Source organism: Falco naumanni, chromosome 6, assembly GCF_017639655.2.
Source record: "Falco naumanni isolate bFalNau1 chromosome 6, bFalNau1.pat, whole genome shotgun sequence".
NCBI lineage: Eukaryota > Metazoa > Chordata > Aves > Falconiformes > Falconidae > Falco > Falco naumanni.
Genome location: NC_054059.1, coordinates 62,026,052 through 62,044,166, shown reverse-complemented (window position 1 = coordinate 62,044,166; position 18,115 = coordinate 62,026,052). Strand labels below are relative to the sequence as shown.

Sequence of the window (18,115 nt, the reverse complement as noted above, 5' to 3'; positions counted from 1 at the left end):
TTTTGAATCACCTTCATAATTCAGAGGGGCAGAGAAAAAAAATAGAACATCAGGAGCTTGAGGTCAGCGCATGTACTGTTTTCCCATCTGTTTGTTCTTGGTTTTTTTTTTTTTTTTTTAAATCAGTATGGTTTCCATCTTTTCACACATCAACTTGTTTACATAGATTTCCATCACTCACTAGGGAAGTTCTGTTTTTGCTTTTTTCCTAGTAATAAGAAAAATCGTATTTGTGAGGTACCTCAGTAAACCAAAACATCAACTTTAAAAAAGTCTTGATTTTAAGGAAACTGCAGCTGTGATTTCATAACCAATGGCTGCCGAAGTTGTACTGTGAACTAATAATAACTTTAAAATCCAAACTAATTTAAATCCTTTTTCTACCTCAAATACATTGAAATGCAGGTATTACTTTCTCTGAAACTATAGAATAAACGTTCTTGCTTACATGGATGCAGAATTCTTTAACTTTTTGTCTACGAAGTTGTATGTGGGCAGCAGATTCTTAGACCCATAGAATGGTTTGAGCTGGAGGGGACCTTCAAAGATCATCAGTTCAAACCCGCCTCCCATGGACAGGGACACCTCACACCAGACCAGGTTGCTCACAGCCCCATCCAGCCTGGCCTGGAACACTTCCAGGGATGGGGCATCCACAGCTTCTCTGGGCAACCTGTGCCTCACCACTCTCATCGTAACAAATTTCTTCCTTATATACAATCTAAATCTACCCTTTTTTGAATTTAAAGCTGTTGTTCCTTGTCCCGTCACTATGGGCCTTGGTAAAAGGCCTTTCTTTGTCTTTCTTGTAAGCCCCCTTTATATACTGAAAGGCCACAAAAATTTTCTCATTGCTCTTGAGACAATGTTTGACTTTTAAAAGGTAACGTCATTATTTCCACTTACAAATATTCATAAATCATCAACCAGGCACAATAAAAACATGATGACAGTGATGATGATGATGGTAGGTCGCATTTCCATTAGCTCCCATTAAAATCTGAGAATATATCTGTAGGTTAATGAAAGGTGACTCATAATTACATGATTACAAGAGACGAGGCAGTAAGAAAGGTCTCTGCACAGGTACCACATCTAGTCCTACCTCATTAGTGAGAAATTAGGAAACAGAAAACTAAATTACTTTCTGAATTGCACCAAAGTAATTCACAGCTTAATTCTGCAGAGGTGTTTTGGCTACACTAGACAGATCTGTACCCTCAAGGACTGAACCATGATAGATCTGTGAGATTAACTGTGAGACTGTCATATTTAGGAATGCACCACATACCTTCAAATTCAAAACACAATGCAATCTATTAGCTGCCAAGGCCTTTGAAGACAGCTTTTTGAATGTATGGCAATGTAACATATGCTTTGCATTATTAAGATATAAATGTTAATGGTAGAATGAAAGAAAAGAAATGGAAAGAGCTCATCTGCAAGAAACGCTAGCTTTGTATATGTATGCAAGTAGCAAGCAAAAGCAAGCAGCTAGAACAAGAAAATCAATCACAGAATTATTTTGTCATGAGTATGACTATTATATTATAGTATTCCTGGCACAGCATTCAGTATATGTATGAAAAAATGTTCCTTACCCCTCCCATTCCCTGTCTTTGCACAGATCATGCATTTTGATCATACGCTAATGTTCAGTGCTCGCTGTTGGACTGACTTAAAGCGTAAAGAGCAGTAGACAATGAGGTGTCAAGTTGGAATGCCAGTAAAAGACTACCTTCTTGTATTTAAATATCCCAAGACTATGATGGCACCATTATTGTTTCTCATGCACAAAACCCAAACTCAAAACAACAAAAAAATCAACTATAATTGCAAGTGAGTCTTCTTAGTAGTAATTATTATACAACCTTTATTTTGATACCTAAATGACTAGTCCACTGTTAAATGACAGGCAAAACAAATCCCCTTCCCTACCAGTACTGACAAGAAGTACTTTTAAAATTAAATGGACTTGTTAATGACAGAACTTTTTTAAACAGTGCAGTCTCTGAAGGGAGGCAGAGTGAAGAGATGGATGAACCTGCTAACCTGACCCAATTTTTTTCCTAGTTGCCTAACATGTATCCAAAATGGTGTGGCCAGCAGGACTAGGAAAGTGATCGTCCCCCTGTACTGGGCACTGGTGAGGCCGCACCTTGAATACTGTGCTCAGCTTTGGGGCCCTCATTGCAAGAGGGACACTGAGGTGCTGGAGCGTGTCCAGAGAAGGGCAATGAAACTGGTGAAGGGTCTGGAGCACAAGTCTTATGCGGAGCGGCTGAGGGAACTGCGGTTGTTTAGTTTGGAAAAGAGGAGAGTCCTGGGGGATCTTATTGCTCTCTACAGCTACCTGAAGGGAGGCTGTAGGCAGGTGTTGGTCTCTTCTCTCAGATAACAAGCGATGGACAAGAGGAAATTGCCTCAAGTTATGTCATGGGAGGTTTAGATTGGATATTAGGAAAAATTTCTTCACTGAAAGGGTAGTCAAGCATTGGAACAGGCTGCCTAGGAAGGTGGTTGAGTCACCATCCCTGGAGATGTTTAAAAAACACGTAGATGTGGTGCTTAGGGACATGGTTTAGTGATGGACTTGGCAGTCCTGGGTTAATAGCTAGACTTGATGATCTGAAAGGTCTTTTGCAACATAAATGATTCTATGATTCTAACATGTCACTAGATATCACTGAGCCAGACAATGATTGTTTTATCACCTACCTTACCACTGATCAACAACATAAAAATTCCTTTATAATAGGATAAGAAAAAGGAGCACTCATCCTGGGCCTGTTCAGCTCTGGACAGTGATCTACACAGAGAAAAGTAAAATTCTCTACAGCAGTTTTGCATAGAAAATCCCGAACTCTGCCACCAGGAGGTTGCCTATAGTTCTGCTTCTCAAGAGTTGAAGTCATTCTGCATTTTCTGGCATAGCAACCACACAGTAATCAGAAAACAAAAAATTGAAAAGACATTCAAAGTTTATCTAGAGAGGATCTATTCAAACAAATATTCACTTTAAAACCAATTTTATTCTGTGAGATAAGTAAAGAGGATGAAAGGAAAACATCCCTGGTTCATGTTCACTAATTGGAAAATTATGTTTCAGAGGATTTAACACAGATGCACAGCCACTGGCGATTTCTCTCCTAAACCCTTTTGCACAGAAGTACACAGCTTCCTCTGTGCTCACATTACAGACAATGTCCTTGTTTGAAGACTAACTTAGGCACAGACATTTCAAAAGTACTTCTTCGAACTGCCTTTCCAGCACAACATTAATAGAGGGTTTGAGGAAGTTGCTACTGTTTCAGTAGCTATCAATGTGCCTGCTTTGACTTATATAAAATATCAGAGAAAAAAATCATTCATGTAGGTATTCAACAAAAGTTTCATATGTGAATTTTAGGGTCAGAATTGTTTAACACCATCAATCCAACTCAAAGTGTTTTGAAGAAACATAATCTCCAGAGTTTCTCATAATGAATTTCATTCCCATGAAAGCTTTCCTGTTCTCACCAGGTCTAGCCCTTATTCAGTCTGTTTTATTTATGTTATTTCCCATTTGTAAACAGTGCATGTCCAAGTGCCTTGTTTTTAATGAAGTGTAGCAGTAACATTTGATTGGAATTTAGATAAATGAGCAGATTGATCCATGTCTTTTTTCTTCAAGTTTGTAGGCATGTATATGAAAAATGATAATGTAGCTAGATAAAGACCAAAGGCTGGTCTTTGTTACCACATCTTACCATTTTTCACCCCAAAATAGGAAGTATTATGGGATCAACAAAGTTCTTTGTGAGATTCCTCTAACTGTTGAAATACAAATATTATGAGAAAATATTTTGTGGAGACTTTATCAAGATTAATAGAAAGGCTGCATGGAAAAGTCAGAAAAAACTATGCCTATAAAAAAATAAGAGCTTCTTTGTCCTGTGCAAGATTATTTTAATGGTCCTTTTTATAAATATCAGCATAAACTATTATTTTTATAGTTCCATAGTTTGAGACTGTAAGCATCTATAGCATACTAGACACTATACATACTAAGAAACAGTTCTTCCCCCCCAAAGACTTACAGGCTAACTGAAGATAAAGAACCCTTTAACTTCATTTTACAGACAGAGCAGGTGGCTTTTCCAAAGGCAAATCAGACTTGCTAAAAGCAAGCAATAAGACCTGTCTCTTATAGCACTCTTTTCTGAGTACCATCATCATAACCCACCCATCACTTCAGTACGCCATTAATTTGAGCACACATTAGTTCAGATTGCAGTGGGATGTACTGCTAATCCTGCACAAATGTTCTGTTCACTTAATCTGTTGATAAGACACACAGCAAAGACCTTCCTGATGTTTTCAAAACATGTAGCAGGTTGAACAGGTGGTGCTGAAGGTGTTTTCAGTGAAGGAAAGGACTAGCTGAGGCTGGCTGGGGCTGAGGAGATACTCAGCCTCCTTTGCCTTGGTGTGTTAGAGTAGGAAATAAGCAAACTTGTTTATTAAACATCAGTGGTTTGGAAAGCACCCTTCCCACCAGGAACCTGACCATTACTGAGCATATCTAGCATCCCTTTACGAAGCAACCCATATACACACAGATCCTCTGCATCATGTGGGGCTTCACAGTGTGCCCTCTCCAGGGCACGGATGGGTTTCTGTCCACTGTCCTAGCTATCCCAAGGTCTTGGTTTTGGCCAGCATTTACACTCAGAAGCTCTGAAAACAGTGTGACCGCTTTGTGGTTGAAGATAAGAGACATTTGACATCAAGCAACATTGCTCCTCTGACACAGAGGACAGAGTTAGTTTTCCTCCTGAGCAGATTCCAGAATCTGTTACTGGCAAGAACCTGTGATTTTACTTAGAGCACAATATTTCTGTGATTGTGTACACATGACAAACTGAACTTCTATCTATTGTTTATTTTGAAAAAAAAAGGAATTAATCAAGAGCCCATTGAAGCCAGTGGGAAGAATACTATTGCCTCTGGATCAGGCATTGAATTGCTCTGACATTGTCTGCCATTAAGTATAATATATATAAAGAAAGTTTTAAAAAATACTGTACAAATATATCATGCAGAAAAAATGCATATTTTTTTCTTCTGTCCCAGAATTTAAAAATAATTGGCTATAATATACCCATTTCTGGCAAGCACCATTTTGTCAGTGACAATCAGGAACAGGTGACTGCAGACATTTGGTTCCTAACCTTAGAAAACTCTTGCAGGAATTATTATAACTCAGAGATGAGTGAGTGCATGAATCTCTCTCCATCCAGGAAACTGAGATGCAAAACCTCACCCCTGCATCCCAATACAGAGCATATGCTATCAATGGGAATGGAAAAGGGCAAGCAGTGATCTTGTTTCCAGGTTAATTGAGGGCCTGAGCAACTCCCAAGTGAAGGCACCATCTGTCTCTGAGGCTTTCTGTAGACTGTGGCTAACCAATCTCTCTCAAATAAAAAAGATTTTATGGAGTGAAAAACAGAATTATCCAAAGCAACAGAACATCAGACTCAGCTACATGCAGTCATTAGCACTTAGCAGATTCCTAGTGCAGCATGATTCTGTTCACATCTAGCAGGAAGAACGTTGGTAATATTCCATGAAAGACAGAAGACAGAAAGTCAAGCCTGGGATTTAAAAAAATATATATATATGCATTACAGTTACAGAACTGTAAAGTTGCACAGTAATTGTGTGAGATCATTTGTTCAAAGAAGGCTACGTAAATCTAAAAAGCACCTTTTATCAGATGCACATCACTCATGACAACTATGAATAGGTCTGCGGTTCCACAGGCAGTTCAGCAGATCTTATTGCTGCAGAAGTGAGGAAATCTTGCTCACCTCCACTCTCACATATCCTCTCCCTCTTCTATCCTACCCCATCCCTCTTCCCTTTCCCTCAGTCCCAGCTGTACTGTCCAACCCATATTCTGTCTCTCATCACACTCCCTTGCTGATTTAAGTCATTAAAAAGTCAGAAAGCTCTTCATTGATTTTTCCTGGTCTTTTTTTTCTGTTACTTCAGTGAATTAAACTGACACAGAAGTGTCTGACAGGTGCTGAAGCTGGCACAAGGTTAGCAGCTGGAGTGTGCGGCCAGGTATAGGGTGGACAGAGAGACACAGAAGGGGAAAAAAACCCGTTTTCAGCGGTGGTGAGCTGTCCGTGAATACAGCATTTTAGGGAGCTGTATCCAACTGGTGGTACAGCCTTTAGGACTCAGCTTTAAATACAGAGAATAGTCCCCTGACTTTAGTGGTTTGCTTCTGTTAACACCTATTCAGCAGTTATTTGCAGATAGGCTAGGTATACAAGAACAAGTGTTGCTAATAGAGCTGCTTGGAGTATCTGCAGAAACTCTCAAAACCACTTCTTCAAGGGTGAACATATTGTCTACCCTCAGCTCTATTCTTGGATCATTCACAGGGAAACTGGAGATGTTTGTATAGCTGCCCAGTGAAAAACTCAGCTGGTCTCCTTACTTTTCTTTTCCTGGATGCTGCCCACCAAAGCACAGTGCAAATACATGAATAGTGAAGTGGCTGTTCAGTCTGCAAGCTTGTAGGAGCACATACTTATATGAATACAAACATTTTCTCCCAGTTTGGCAAAGGAAAAAAGAATATGTACTGAAAAATAGTGTTTTAAAATCAAGATAAGTAACCTGAGACAATTGTCTAACATCACCTTGAGAGAGAGGTAAGCATGGGAAATTTTTACTTCCATGTAGCTACATAAGGTCAGACCATGAAGTCTCCACCTGCAGTTTACCTTGATGACCTACAGTGTGGAGTTCCCCTGTGTTTGCAGAGCATAGAGACATGTGAGCAGTGAAGGAGTTAGTGTAATACAAACATATAATGATAGTTCATTTATTTCAAAGTTTGCTCTTTGGAGAGAAAACCAGAAGTGTCCACTTCTATACAAAACAGAAATGGGGTTTCATTTAAGGATCATAAAACCAGGTAATAAGTAAAATACCTAAACGTAAAGGGACAGACAGACAGTCTGGCTTTATCAGCTGGAGACAGAGCAGGGAATATATTATTAAACATCACCATCTACTGGATGCCAGCATTTGTTTCTTACAAAAGGAACTCTAAGCTTCTATGCTGGACTGACTTGTCAGACAAACTTCTGCTTTCGCAGTGCTGACACTGCTCATATAGTCAAGCAAGCCAAGGTTTGTGGACCTTTTCAGCACCAAGTTGGGAAAAACCCACACCCGCACCCACCCATCCACAGCCCCCACCACTGAGCTGCATGGCTGTCCCCCTGGGTAGTTTGTGCTGACTGCATCCATAGTTCTGAACATTATCTGCTCACTCTTGGCTGCAAGTTCAGCTGTATTTGTGTGATTTTACAGCATCAGGACTAGCAGCAAGGCTCACAGAGCTTGTTAGAGGGAAAAAGGCACCAGTGCAGCTTGCGCTCCCCTGCTGCAGCTGCTGGGCTGGACCAGCTGGACAGTGAAGGATGCTCCTTCCCTTCCCCACTGAGAGCAGAAGTCCCTGGCTCCACAGTTAAGGGTGGCCCTTTCCTTCCCTGATGCCCGCGCCCCCCCCCCCCCCCCCCCCCCCCCCCCCCCCCCCCCAGCTCTTTGCATCTCCCCCCACCTTCCTTTTCTTCAAGCTTCCTAGAAGTCACAGTGCTATGTGGAAGCAATGGATGATATGAGTATCCTCCTTTGTGGTAGAAGAGACATCTAATGGAGAAGTGCTAAAACTTCGAGGGCCCTCCTCTTTCTTTCCCTTTGCTTTCTCTAAGGTTTCATTTGGTTGCATTCACACAACTGGTGACTCAAACCACCAGAACTAAACAATTTATTTAGAAGAAGTTGCTGAGGAATAAGCACCTTGAGAAGGGCTCAGAAAAAAGCTGCAATAAACACGCAAAGGCAAAGATTTTTTTCCTTATAGTGAGTGATGAACTAAAGCCATCATTACAATTAGTTTATCAAAAAGAATGACTGGATAGCTATTGGAAACAATAAACCTAAGATTATGGAGGATTCTTCAATGCTTTCTCCCTTTAATTCATAGATACATGTTTCTTGAAAGACATTTGTGTGATTAAAAAACTTATTCCTGGTTATATCCTTTCAAAAGGCATTGGCAGGGACTGGGCAAAATGCACAGGGGCTTTTAGCTTAGTGCACTGTTACTTCTTTTTGTCAAGGGCAAAATACTCTCAACAATTAAACACTGAGATGTGGCAAGGACTAAAACAAATGGGAAAGCTGCCTGGTTTGAATTGTTGGTAGCTAAAACTGTTCATTGTACCGAGTCACAGGAAACCAGAAATGGGGCTTCAGAAGGAGCTGGATTCATGCTGTGTCAAGGCAGAGAGAATGACAAACACTGATGATAATGAGAAATTACTTTATAATTTCCTTGAGGAGTACTGGTACGTACCCTACTGTATTATTGTACTGTCAGGATATTTGGAAAGAAATAGGTGTTAGAGTGTACTAAATAGTCCTGAGGTCAACACAGCATCAGAGCTTCTGTATAGTTCACATGTCTGGCGAGGATAAGAGGTGAAACAGTTTCCAATACTTAGGTAAACATGGTGAAGTTACACAGGAACAGATCAATAACAAATTGTATCTCTACTGCTGCATTTATCTTCCCAACATTTTTCAGTTCAACACACAGAATCCCTCAAGCAGATTGCTGTTTCTGGCAAGCCACACTGACATAAATGAGATTGAAAACGTTTTGTTTCAATGTGCTGTGTTGGCAACAAGAAAAAAGGAATGATGCAGTAAGATGAAATGATGCAATCCCTGAGTGCTGATATAAAAGACATTTCACATGTAAATTATTGAAAAATAATTCTACTGTGCTACAGGGCACATGCATCTGAGCATTTACTCTAGACTGTACAGCAGAATCTTTTGAATTTTGGTGGGATTACACCTTTACAGAAAACACCTAAAACTAAGCAAGACTCCCTGGACTCTCAGTACAGACAAGGAATAGAAGGAGATTTGTGAAAGGATGATTTGTTTCTGTGGCTAATGTGCCTGGTATGAATTATTCTTGGGAGACACCTTTTCTTCTCCACTGCCTATAATGGGAGACTGAGGTGACCAGAGTAGACTCAGAAAACAAACTCAGAGACAAAGGTAGGCGAGAGGTATCCCGTGTTTCAGGGACAAATCACAGAATCACAGGATCATAGAATCATAGAATGGTTTGGGTTGGAAGGGACCTTTAAAGATCATCTAGTCCAACCCCCTGCAATGAACGGGGACATCTTCAACCAGATCAAGTTGCTTAGAGCGCTGTCCAGCCTGACCTCAAATGTTTCCAGGGATAGGGCATCCTCCACCTCTCTGGGCAATGATTGGAATTAAATACACACACACACACACACTCTTATACATACAAGTGCAATTTTTGAACAGGAATATAATAAAAAGCTAGGTATATGTAGATATATCTTTCAACAGTTCTACTTCATAATTTAGACTTCACTCAGTAATAAGCAATATTGACAAGATCACAATTCTCAACAGAAACACCACAAAATGATAATAAAAATTCCTAGGCACTAGCAATGCTGTAATGTCCATGGTACCTACGGCTCCAGCTAGCCCAGCTCTGCACCTGCAACCTCCCTTCTATCTCCCAAAAGCTGAGACCATACATCTTGGGTGGACTGTCCACTCCAGCACCATGGAGCATAAATGTGGGGCAGGATGTCCACCTGTCCAGCAATGAGCTGGAGCACACAGAGCTGCTGCTCAGAGGGGGTTTGTAGGTCTCAAAAGAGGATTGAGCAAAGGAGCGGTGTTGTGCTGGGATAGTCAGCGTCTTAATCCTGGGAACAGGAGAACAGGACAAGGAGTCTCAGTACCCTCTGGTTCAGCTTATTCTGCAGCCTGTACCAAACAACAGTCAACAAGAGCTCAAATGATAGTTAATAGTGAGAAAAAAGAAAATTATATCCCAGACAAACACAAACCACTCTGAGCCTCCCTGGACTCATCTCCCAACAGTTCAGCAGTGCACAGCACTGTTTCATCTAGTGTCAGGAAATGTTGAAACAGTGTTTCCCAGCACCCTGTCTAAGGCCCCGCTCAGCAGAAACCAACCAGCTGACTAAGACAGCACGGAAGCTGTGTTTACAGCTTCCTGGGAAACTTGAAAGCTACCTTTTCCCAGCAGTGAGTGTTTGAAACACAGATGAGAATCAGATTTAGCCTTTTCTTTCTTATGGCATTACTAGCTTAAATATCTATTTTTTAGGCACAATATGAAATATCTTGCTGTAAAATTACTGCTTCTTTGATGCCTAAGACACCTATAGAAAATCTACCTGTAATCAACTGAAGTATGGGGATATTCTCCCCATCTGCTGCATTACTTTCTAGATGCTGCTGCACTGATTCATGCACAGTTCAGGGAGAAAAGCAGTCCCTGCTGAGGAAGGTTAGTCCAAGAGTCCATTCTTCTAAGTACATTGAGGCAATAGATGGACAATAGCTTAAAATCTGAGTTAGATCCCCAAAATTTGTTTCTAGCATGGAATCCATCTTGAAAATTTTGGGTTTGCAGCTTAGAGATATTTGCTAAAATGGACTCAGAGCACTTTCATAGCTATACTAGCCTTGGAAGGGAGTGCAAGGATAAGAATGCTAAGCGATAATGAAAGCAGTATGTTTTGTGTATATGAAATATGACCTTTCCATCAGGATGAATGCTTCTGAGATTACACCAAACCCCAGAAAACTAGGAATTAACTTCTTGAGGTAAAAAGAGTAGTACACAGTGTGCTAGTTATTTTGTAAGAGATCTTTTCAGTTGCCTCAAATCAACACCTTCAATAGGCAGGTGAGACAACTCACATTGAAGGTCCAGTAAACAGAAGATGGACTCGTGGTGACTCTCTTATGCTGGAATATACTTCAGAATGCATCAGTGAGGCAAAGGCTCTAGGGAAGTCAGGTAAATAAACAAAAATAATATAAGCGTCACTGAAGGCAGAGCTGAAGTCTGGTTTGGCAGACTGTTAAAAGGACTTCAAAATGGAAGCAACACGGTACAAAGAGAATGGTAGGAACCGGATGGAAGCAGGAATGGTCTGAAAGAAGGTAATGAAGGACGAAATAAGTAAGACAGAAGATGAACCAAAGCTAGGGCAATTGTTTGAGTTCCAACATCATGAAGGTATCATGCTTCAAAGAAAATTGTTAAGTGTGAAGAAAACTACTTGAGACTGCAAACCTGTGGACAGCTCCCTGGGCTTTTTGGCTGGGTTTGGCAGTCCATCTTGGGAGTTCCACAGTGCCAAGTAAAATACTACAGATGTACCATGCAGAAATATGATGATTCAAACTACTCTGAGAACTCCCTGACAGCAAAGCATGACATGTGACTACTGAGTAGGTATACCCTGAGGAATGGAAAAGAAATCCTCCGTGGTGATACAAACCAGCAGAGATAGGTTCAAGCAAAGAGTGAAAAATAAGTTGAAAAGGGTTGGGAGGCAGAAGCAACACTGGAAGACACAAAGAGATACAAGAAAATGGTACAGTCAATTTAATCATACTGGTTTGTTTGTAGTAATGAAATTACAGAGAGTCAGAAGACATGGTAACAGTCCTCAAGTACTGAAAAAGTGATGAAAATATAATAACAGTAATCATGTTCTTAAATAGACAGAAAAAAGAAGCAATGGACACAAGCTGAAGGGAGATTAAGACCAATAAATATTTTTTATTGCCAGATGACCTGGGTATGATGTGATCCTCCATCACCGGAGATTTTTAAGAACAAGTGAAACAAACAATTTTGGGAATCACACAGGTATAATGATACCTGTCTGTAATCCTGCCTTGTTTCCACTGGATGTGGTGGGGTGGACAAGATGATCTCTATCAGTCCATTAAGTCCTTCAGCACTATAGTTTATGACTGTGAAAATGAAACTGAATAAGCAAAAGTTTCAAGAACATCACCAGGAATAAGATACTGAACTTGAAGTCTGTCCACATGGCCAAGCACACCTACAACACTAGTATCGATAGGAGGGACAGGCCCATAATGACAAGAGTCATAGGCTGGCTCAGCTGAGTAGCAGTCCCTGTGACTTTGAAACAGACACAGCACCAACCTCTGACTACAGATAAATATTTTCTATGAAGCAAAAGGATTTGGCTGTTTTATTGCTGCATGAGTGATACCACAATTTCCTTTTGCTTGCCAGAATTTATCTTTCTGTCCTATAAATTACTTTAATTGCCAATGATTTCATATAGAACCTTTTTAAAACAATTTGAATTTATTAAAGAGCACTGTCGGTCCCCTGTCAAAGGAAATTTTTTTATATTTAATTTATTGTATGCTACTTATTTAAAAAAATCCCTTATTTCTATTAATTATAGAGTAGCTATGTTTGCTCACGTATTGGCACTGGATGATGTACCTGTACCATGACACATGATTCTCATGCATGCTTTAAATATGTGTTTACTTAAGAGCACCGGCCTATACACTCTTCTTTCTTTACTAGTGCAAACATAAGCTAAGTTTTATACAAAGCTGGTAACACTGCACAACAATCTTTCACTGGCTTTGAAAGAGCAAGTAGGGGACAGTTTGTATGAGCCAGGAAAGGCTACTAGGTCCAAGGAGAACTTCTGTTTACTGAAAAAAACTCCTAAAAACATCATCAGTTTTAGGTAAAGCTAATTAAATCAGTGCCTGGCCCTCAGAAGGGACAGGAAGGCACTACAAACAGTCGTTGCCCCAAGGTGGAAACTAACTGGTCCCTGGACCAGACTCCTCACTCTGTTAATCCCTTTGTTGGTGATGGCTAGAATTCATAAGCATCACTGAGGATATTATACGAACATTTATAACTACATTCAGTTCCATATTTACCAAAAAGACAATGGCACATAGTTTTGCTCACGAAAGATTCAACACAACAGTTAGTAGCTGGGAGGTTTACTTGTACTGTAGAAGTACTGATCCTTGTGGGCCAAATTCTGAAATACTGGGATGAGCCAAAAGTCACAGAGAAGTCAGAGGGTCAAATGCAATTTTACCATAACCTCAAAACAAAGCCATTGAAACCAGAAGCTGAACTATCTCAGCAAGTTGTACTAAGAACTGATGCACTGACAAAGTCGTGTATAGACACAGGCATATGGACAACATCATGTATAGTATCACACATGATGTATGAAGGGGACATGGGAACAGTGAATGAATGTTTGAATAGAGTAACCAGTAAGGAATTGAATAGAGTAACCAGTAAGGAAGGAAATATATTTTACACAGTTAAGGGAAAAGGAAAAGGTGCAAGTAGAAGCAGCAAGAAGTTCAGGCTAAATGCCATTTTTGACTCTGGGCCTCTCTCACAGGTCTGCCGCATTTCTGAAGTCTGTCATTCATACTTATGACGTGGTTTTGGGCCTTTTGGCAGATATGGGCACACCTGGCATTTTGTTAGATACAGATGCAATAGCTGGTCTGGTAATGCATCTGTGCACGAGTCAAAGTGGTAACATTCTGCTGCTTTGTACTGCTGGTGGGATCAATGACTTGAGGTGCAACAGCGATTGGAAGAGTAGAAGGAAGAACAGCTCTTCACAAGCTTTGTGCCTGTGACAGCCCAACGCTACTTGGTGGCTAGATGAATGACTAACATTCACCTGATACAGCATTTCAGGGCTGCTTGCCACCACAAGCCATACCACAATTTCCCAGCCTTTACCTGGGAGGAGACGTGCAAGATTTTGCTTTAACGGGGATGTATTTAAACAGTGGCTGTTGCAGTGATCAGGCTCATTTTCCATCCTACTGAGCACTTTGCTCTCTGGAAAAAGCAGAGACCACGGTTCTGTGATCACCCCTCGCCATCTATCTCAGTCAGCATGCCGGAACGGAGCAAAGACACGCCTGCCAGATCTGCGTGACTTACCTGTGCAAAATCTGGATGTTTTGTTCCTCTGTGTGACCTATTTGTACAAAATCTAGATGTTTTGTTCCAACACCCACGAGATTACACGAGGAAATAACGAAATACTGACAGCAACCGCCGGTGCCCGTGAGGGTCCCGCGGCCTGCCAGCCTGGCCGGCTCCCCCGCGGGGTCTTGTGGCTGTCGAGAGGCCGCTGCGAGGCGTGGGCCGCCCCTCGCCCTCAGCCGGCGGCCATGAGGGGAACCCCGCGGCCGCCCCCCGCCTCGGCCGCGACGGGCCCGGGGCTACCGCCTCAGGCGGGCGCGGGGCGCCGCGGGCAGCAGTTCGTCATCAGGTGCCCTGGCCCGCCCGCGCCTCCGCCCTGCCCCGCCCCTCCCGGCCCGCCCGAGCGCGGCGGCGGGCGGGAGGCAGGGACGGGGACACCTCCCCGCTGCCGCCCGACAGCGACCTCCGGGACCCCGTCCACGGCAAAGCCCCTCCGCAGGCGCGGGGGAGCTGCCGGGAGGGAGGGAGCGGCCCCCGCGGGCTCGGCCGCCTCAGCCCGCACGGGAGCCATGCAGTGTCCCTGGACGGCGCCGTAGGGCACACCTGTCCCCCGCCGTCGCCGCCCCCGCATCGCCTCTCCTCCCTCCCCTTCACGCTGCCGGCGTCCACGCTTCGCAGACACCGTCTCCCGCGGAGGTGACGGAGCCCCGCAGAAACGGCGGGCGCGGCCCATGCCTCAGCCGACGTCCCCCGCGCCCTGAGGCCGCCGCGCCGCCCCGTCCTGCGCCGTCCCCTCCCGCCGCCCATGGGCGCCGCCCGCGCCGCGGCGGGGCAGAGCAGGTGCCGGTGAGGAGAATGGCCAAAGGACCCGAGCCGGAGGGCGCCTTCCTGCGCCTCCCGGCCGCGCAGGCAGCGTCCCCCGCCGCGCAGGAGGATTGCTACGCGGACCTGGTGGGGCGCGGCTTGCTGCCCTACGCCGAGGAGGAGCTGTGTGCCGCGGCGGGCGCCGAGAGAGGGCACCCGGAGCCGGCGCTGCCCGCCGGCATCAAGTCCGGTAAGGGACGGGGTGCCGGCAGCGCTCCCGTCCAGCCCGCGGCGGGGCAGGTGCGTGCGGGCGGGGCGAGGCGCGGCTGGCGCCAGAAGCGCCGCTGCTGCTCAGGGTCCGGCGGGGACTCGAGGGGAGGCGGGTGCGGCTGCCCGGGCGCGGGGCGGCGGGGCCCGGCCCTCAGGCAGCGGCGGACCCGGCGGCCGGTTAAACGGGTGCCTGCGCGGCCGCGGTCGCGTCGGGGGGAAGCGGCGTGCTGCCTGGCCGTAACGATGCCCTCGGGTTTTTCTTCTTGTTCCCCCGCCCCGCCGCTCAGAAACACACTTTAACATCGAAGGCCTCTCCTCGGAAGAAGATGCAGATACCCGCGACGGCGCACTAAAACCCGCGGACCGGAGCCCGTCTACGAAGAAGAGCGTCACGCAGATGATGAAGGACAAGAAGAAGCAGACGCAGCTTACCCTGCAATGGTAGGGCTCCGGCCGGCAGCCCCGCTGCCCTGCGCGGCCGCCGGCGGCTCCGGGGCGGGGTGTCCGCCGGGCCCCAGCGGAGCGAGCCCGCGAGGAGGGTTATCTCTCCCATTCTTCTAGAAACATTTGTCGTTTGTGAGGTTTTGGGGTGTTCTGTTAGTTGTGGTTTTTTTTTTCCGTAAAGCTTCGCCTACAAATAACGACGTCTGCTTCCAGATTTCTGAATTTTTTAAATTAGCAGAGGTTTATCTGTTAACCGAAATCTCTGTCACAGTCACAGGCTGTCACAGTATTCTCACAGTACATGGCTGTCGATGAAATGTATTGAAAAAATGTACAAGTGAAACATTACTTAAGCATCACGTTTGTGAATGGATGTTTTAGTTATCCGTTAAGGCTATGACTGTTAGATTTTCACTGTCTTATATTTTTTTGCATTGTATTCTACCGTCCATGGAAGCCCTAACTTTACTTCATTTATCTGGGCAAGAATTAACCAAATAAGAAGTCAAATTCTGAAGATATTAGTTGAAGTTAGGGGGGAATGCAGCCGTATTAAATGGGAATTTAGTTACCAAATGCAGACTGTAAATCTAGACTTTTCCATCTAACTGAAAAACGAGAGCAATCTATATTGCCCAGTTTCTTAGTCGAGTTTACATCTGACTTCTGAGTATAAATTGTAAGGGTTTGAGTCTGGTGAGTCAATGCAAAATTATTCAGTATGCAGTGTTTACTACACGGTATTTTCCTACAGATTTATGTAATTTAAGAAATAAATCTATTGCACACCATCCCAGGAGTAGCAAATAGTGTAAACTGATAAAGAAAAGAAACAGGGCAACAGTGGATACCCAGCTGTTGCCAAGAGTTCAGTTCCAGTAAAGGCAGCCATTTTTTGCTTCAGTTTTTGGTATTTTACTTTAATGACTGTCACTAAACAGTTGTATTCTGTAAACTGATTGGGAAGCTACACAAAAATGCACATCCTTCAGAAAAAAGCCAATTCTTTGCTTTTCAGTGTGGTTTGGTAAAGAAACAGGTTCAGGTCCAGTGTGAAAATAAAAAAGCAAATCTAGGAAGAAAAGTGGCGTTAGCCCAGGTGTTAAAGATACAGTGGGAACAAAAATACAGGTTCAAGCCCCTATTCTCTTCAAAGGACAGTCTTAGACCCAAGTCTTACATAGTCTAGTTAGTGCTCTTATTTTCAGAGCAAAGCTGGCTCTTAGTTGATAATTTAATTATTTGTATAAAGCCTAAAAGTCCAGACATTGAAAAAGACTCATTAAGAAAAGGGACTTGGTCCCAGGTTTTCTGTATTCTGCAACTAACCTAAGCACCAAGTGTTGTTCAGAAGAAACCCATCTGTGTGTTCTTGTGAAATTCTTTGGTAAAATTAAAAAAAAAAAAGAGGGCAGTACCAAACCCCAGGAGGAAAATAAAATCGGGAGACATGGCATATTGCTTCTTACTCTGTCAGTTTCTTTCTCTATCCAGGCTGGAAGAAAACTATATTGTCTGTGAGGGAGTTTGTTTACCAAGATGCATCCTTTATGCACATTATTTAGACTTCTGCAGAAAAGAGAAGCTGGAACCTGCCTGTGCTGCAACTTTTGGGAAGGTAAAGAATAAATGCCTTCATAATTTGCTAGATTAATTCCTTGACAGAATCACAATTTAGAACACCTGTGTCAAAATTCCTCTCAAATTCACGTTTTCTACTGCTAATGTACATGGAATCAGACTAACTACACTGTTCCATATGAAGGGATGTCATGACATCAGCTTTAGGAAAATGAAACTGAAATTCCCTTTGATTTATTGTTATTTCATACAAAAAAAGGCATTCTCTTTGAGAGCTTTTTTTCTTTTCCTTTTTGATGGTGACATTAATAGGGTTCTTTCCACAAAACCAGATCTGACATGCAAGACACTTTTAATTATACTAAAGGCAGTGTAAAGTGAGATGTGACACAAGGAGCAATACAAGAAAGGGAGTAAAAATTAATAACACAAAGAGCTCTTGAATGAAGAATTGTTGATTCATCCTCTTTTCTTCCCTTCCCTACAATTAATCCTGAAATCATTTAATGAAAGGGAGATGTGAACTCTCCGAATTAAATCCTGAGTAGTTAGTGAAACAGGAAACCAAAAATGCTTCAGGGATCATCTTTTTTTTAAACACTGTTGATCTAGTCATTGTTCATACATGGCAAAATGCATTAATTTAATTAAATAATAATAATGGATTTAAAATCTGGTTCATAAAACGTTCACTTACTAATTTTTTCCTCTTGAATTGGATATACTGAGGAAGTATATATCTAATTTTCATTACGCAGTTTCAGTATAAATGAGGAAGACAATAGCTTTCCATTTATACATTGTTTTGACAGTGATCTATTAGATGTATCTAAGAGCTGTCTCTATTACTGAATTATTATTTTACTTAATAAACCTTTTGCCATAAGCGTAATTTTTTACAGGAAGAGTAGGATGTTTTTAGGGCACTAATCTCATCTCAGGACTCCAGTGACAGAATGTTTTGCTTGACTTAGATTAAATGACATAACATGAATTCCTTATGTGCAGCATAGAGCTAACAGAAACTTTCACAGGGTTTCAGTAAACATAAATAAGTTTAAGACTGTCCTGCTCTTTGAT

At 42.8% G+C, this 18,115-nt stretch overlaps 1 protein-coding gene across 1 annotated transcript in view; it reads left to right on the top strand.

Moving 5' to 3' along the window:
- Positions 1 to 14,791: 14,791 nt before the first annotated feature.
- Positions 14,792 to 18,115, top strand: part of RFX6 (regulatory factor X6) — a 36,128-nt gene continuing 32,804 nt past the window's right edge. Inside the window, exons 1-3 of the mRNA XM_040598628.1 lie at positions 14,792 to 14,990; positions 15,298 to 15,451; positions 16,949 to 17,072. Coding sequence (XP_040454562.1) covers positions 14,792 to 14,990; positions 15,298 to 15,451; positions 16,949 to 17,072 — 477 coding nt within the window. The remainder of the gene's footprint in view (positions 14,991 to 15,297; positions 15,452 to 16,948; positions 17,073 to 18,115) is intronic.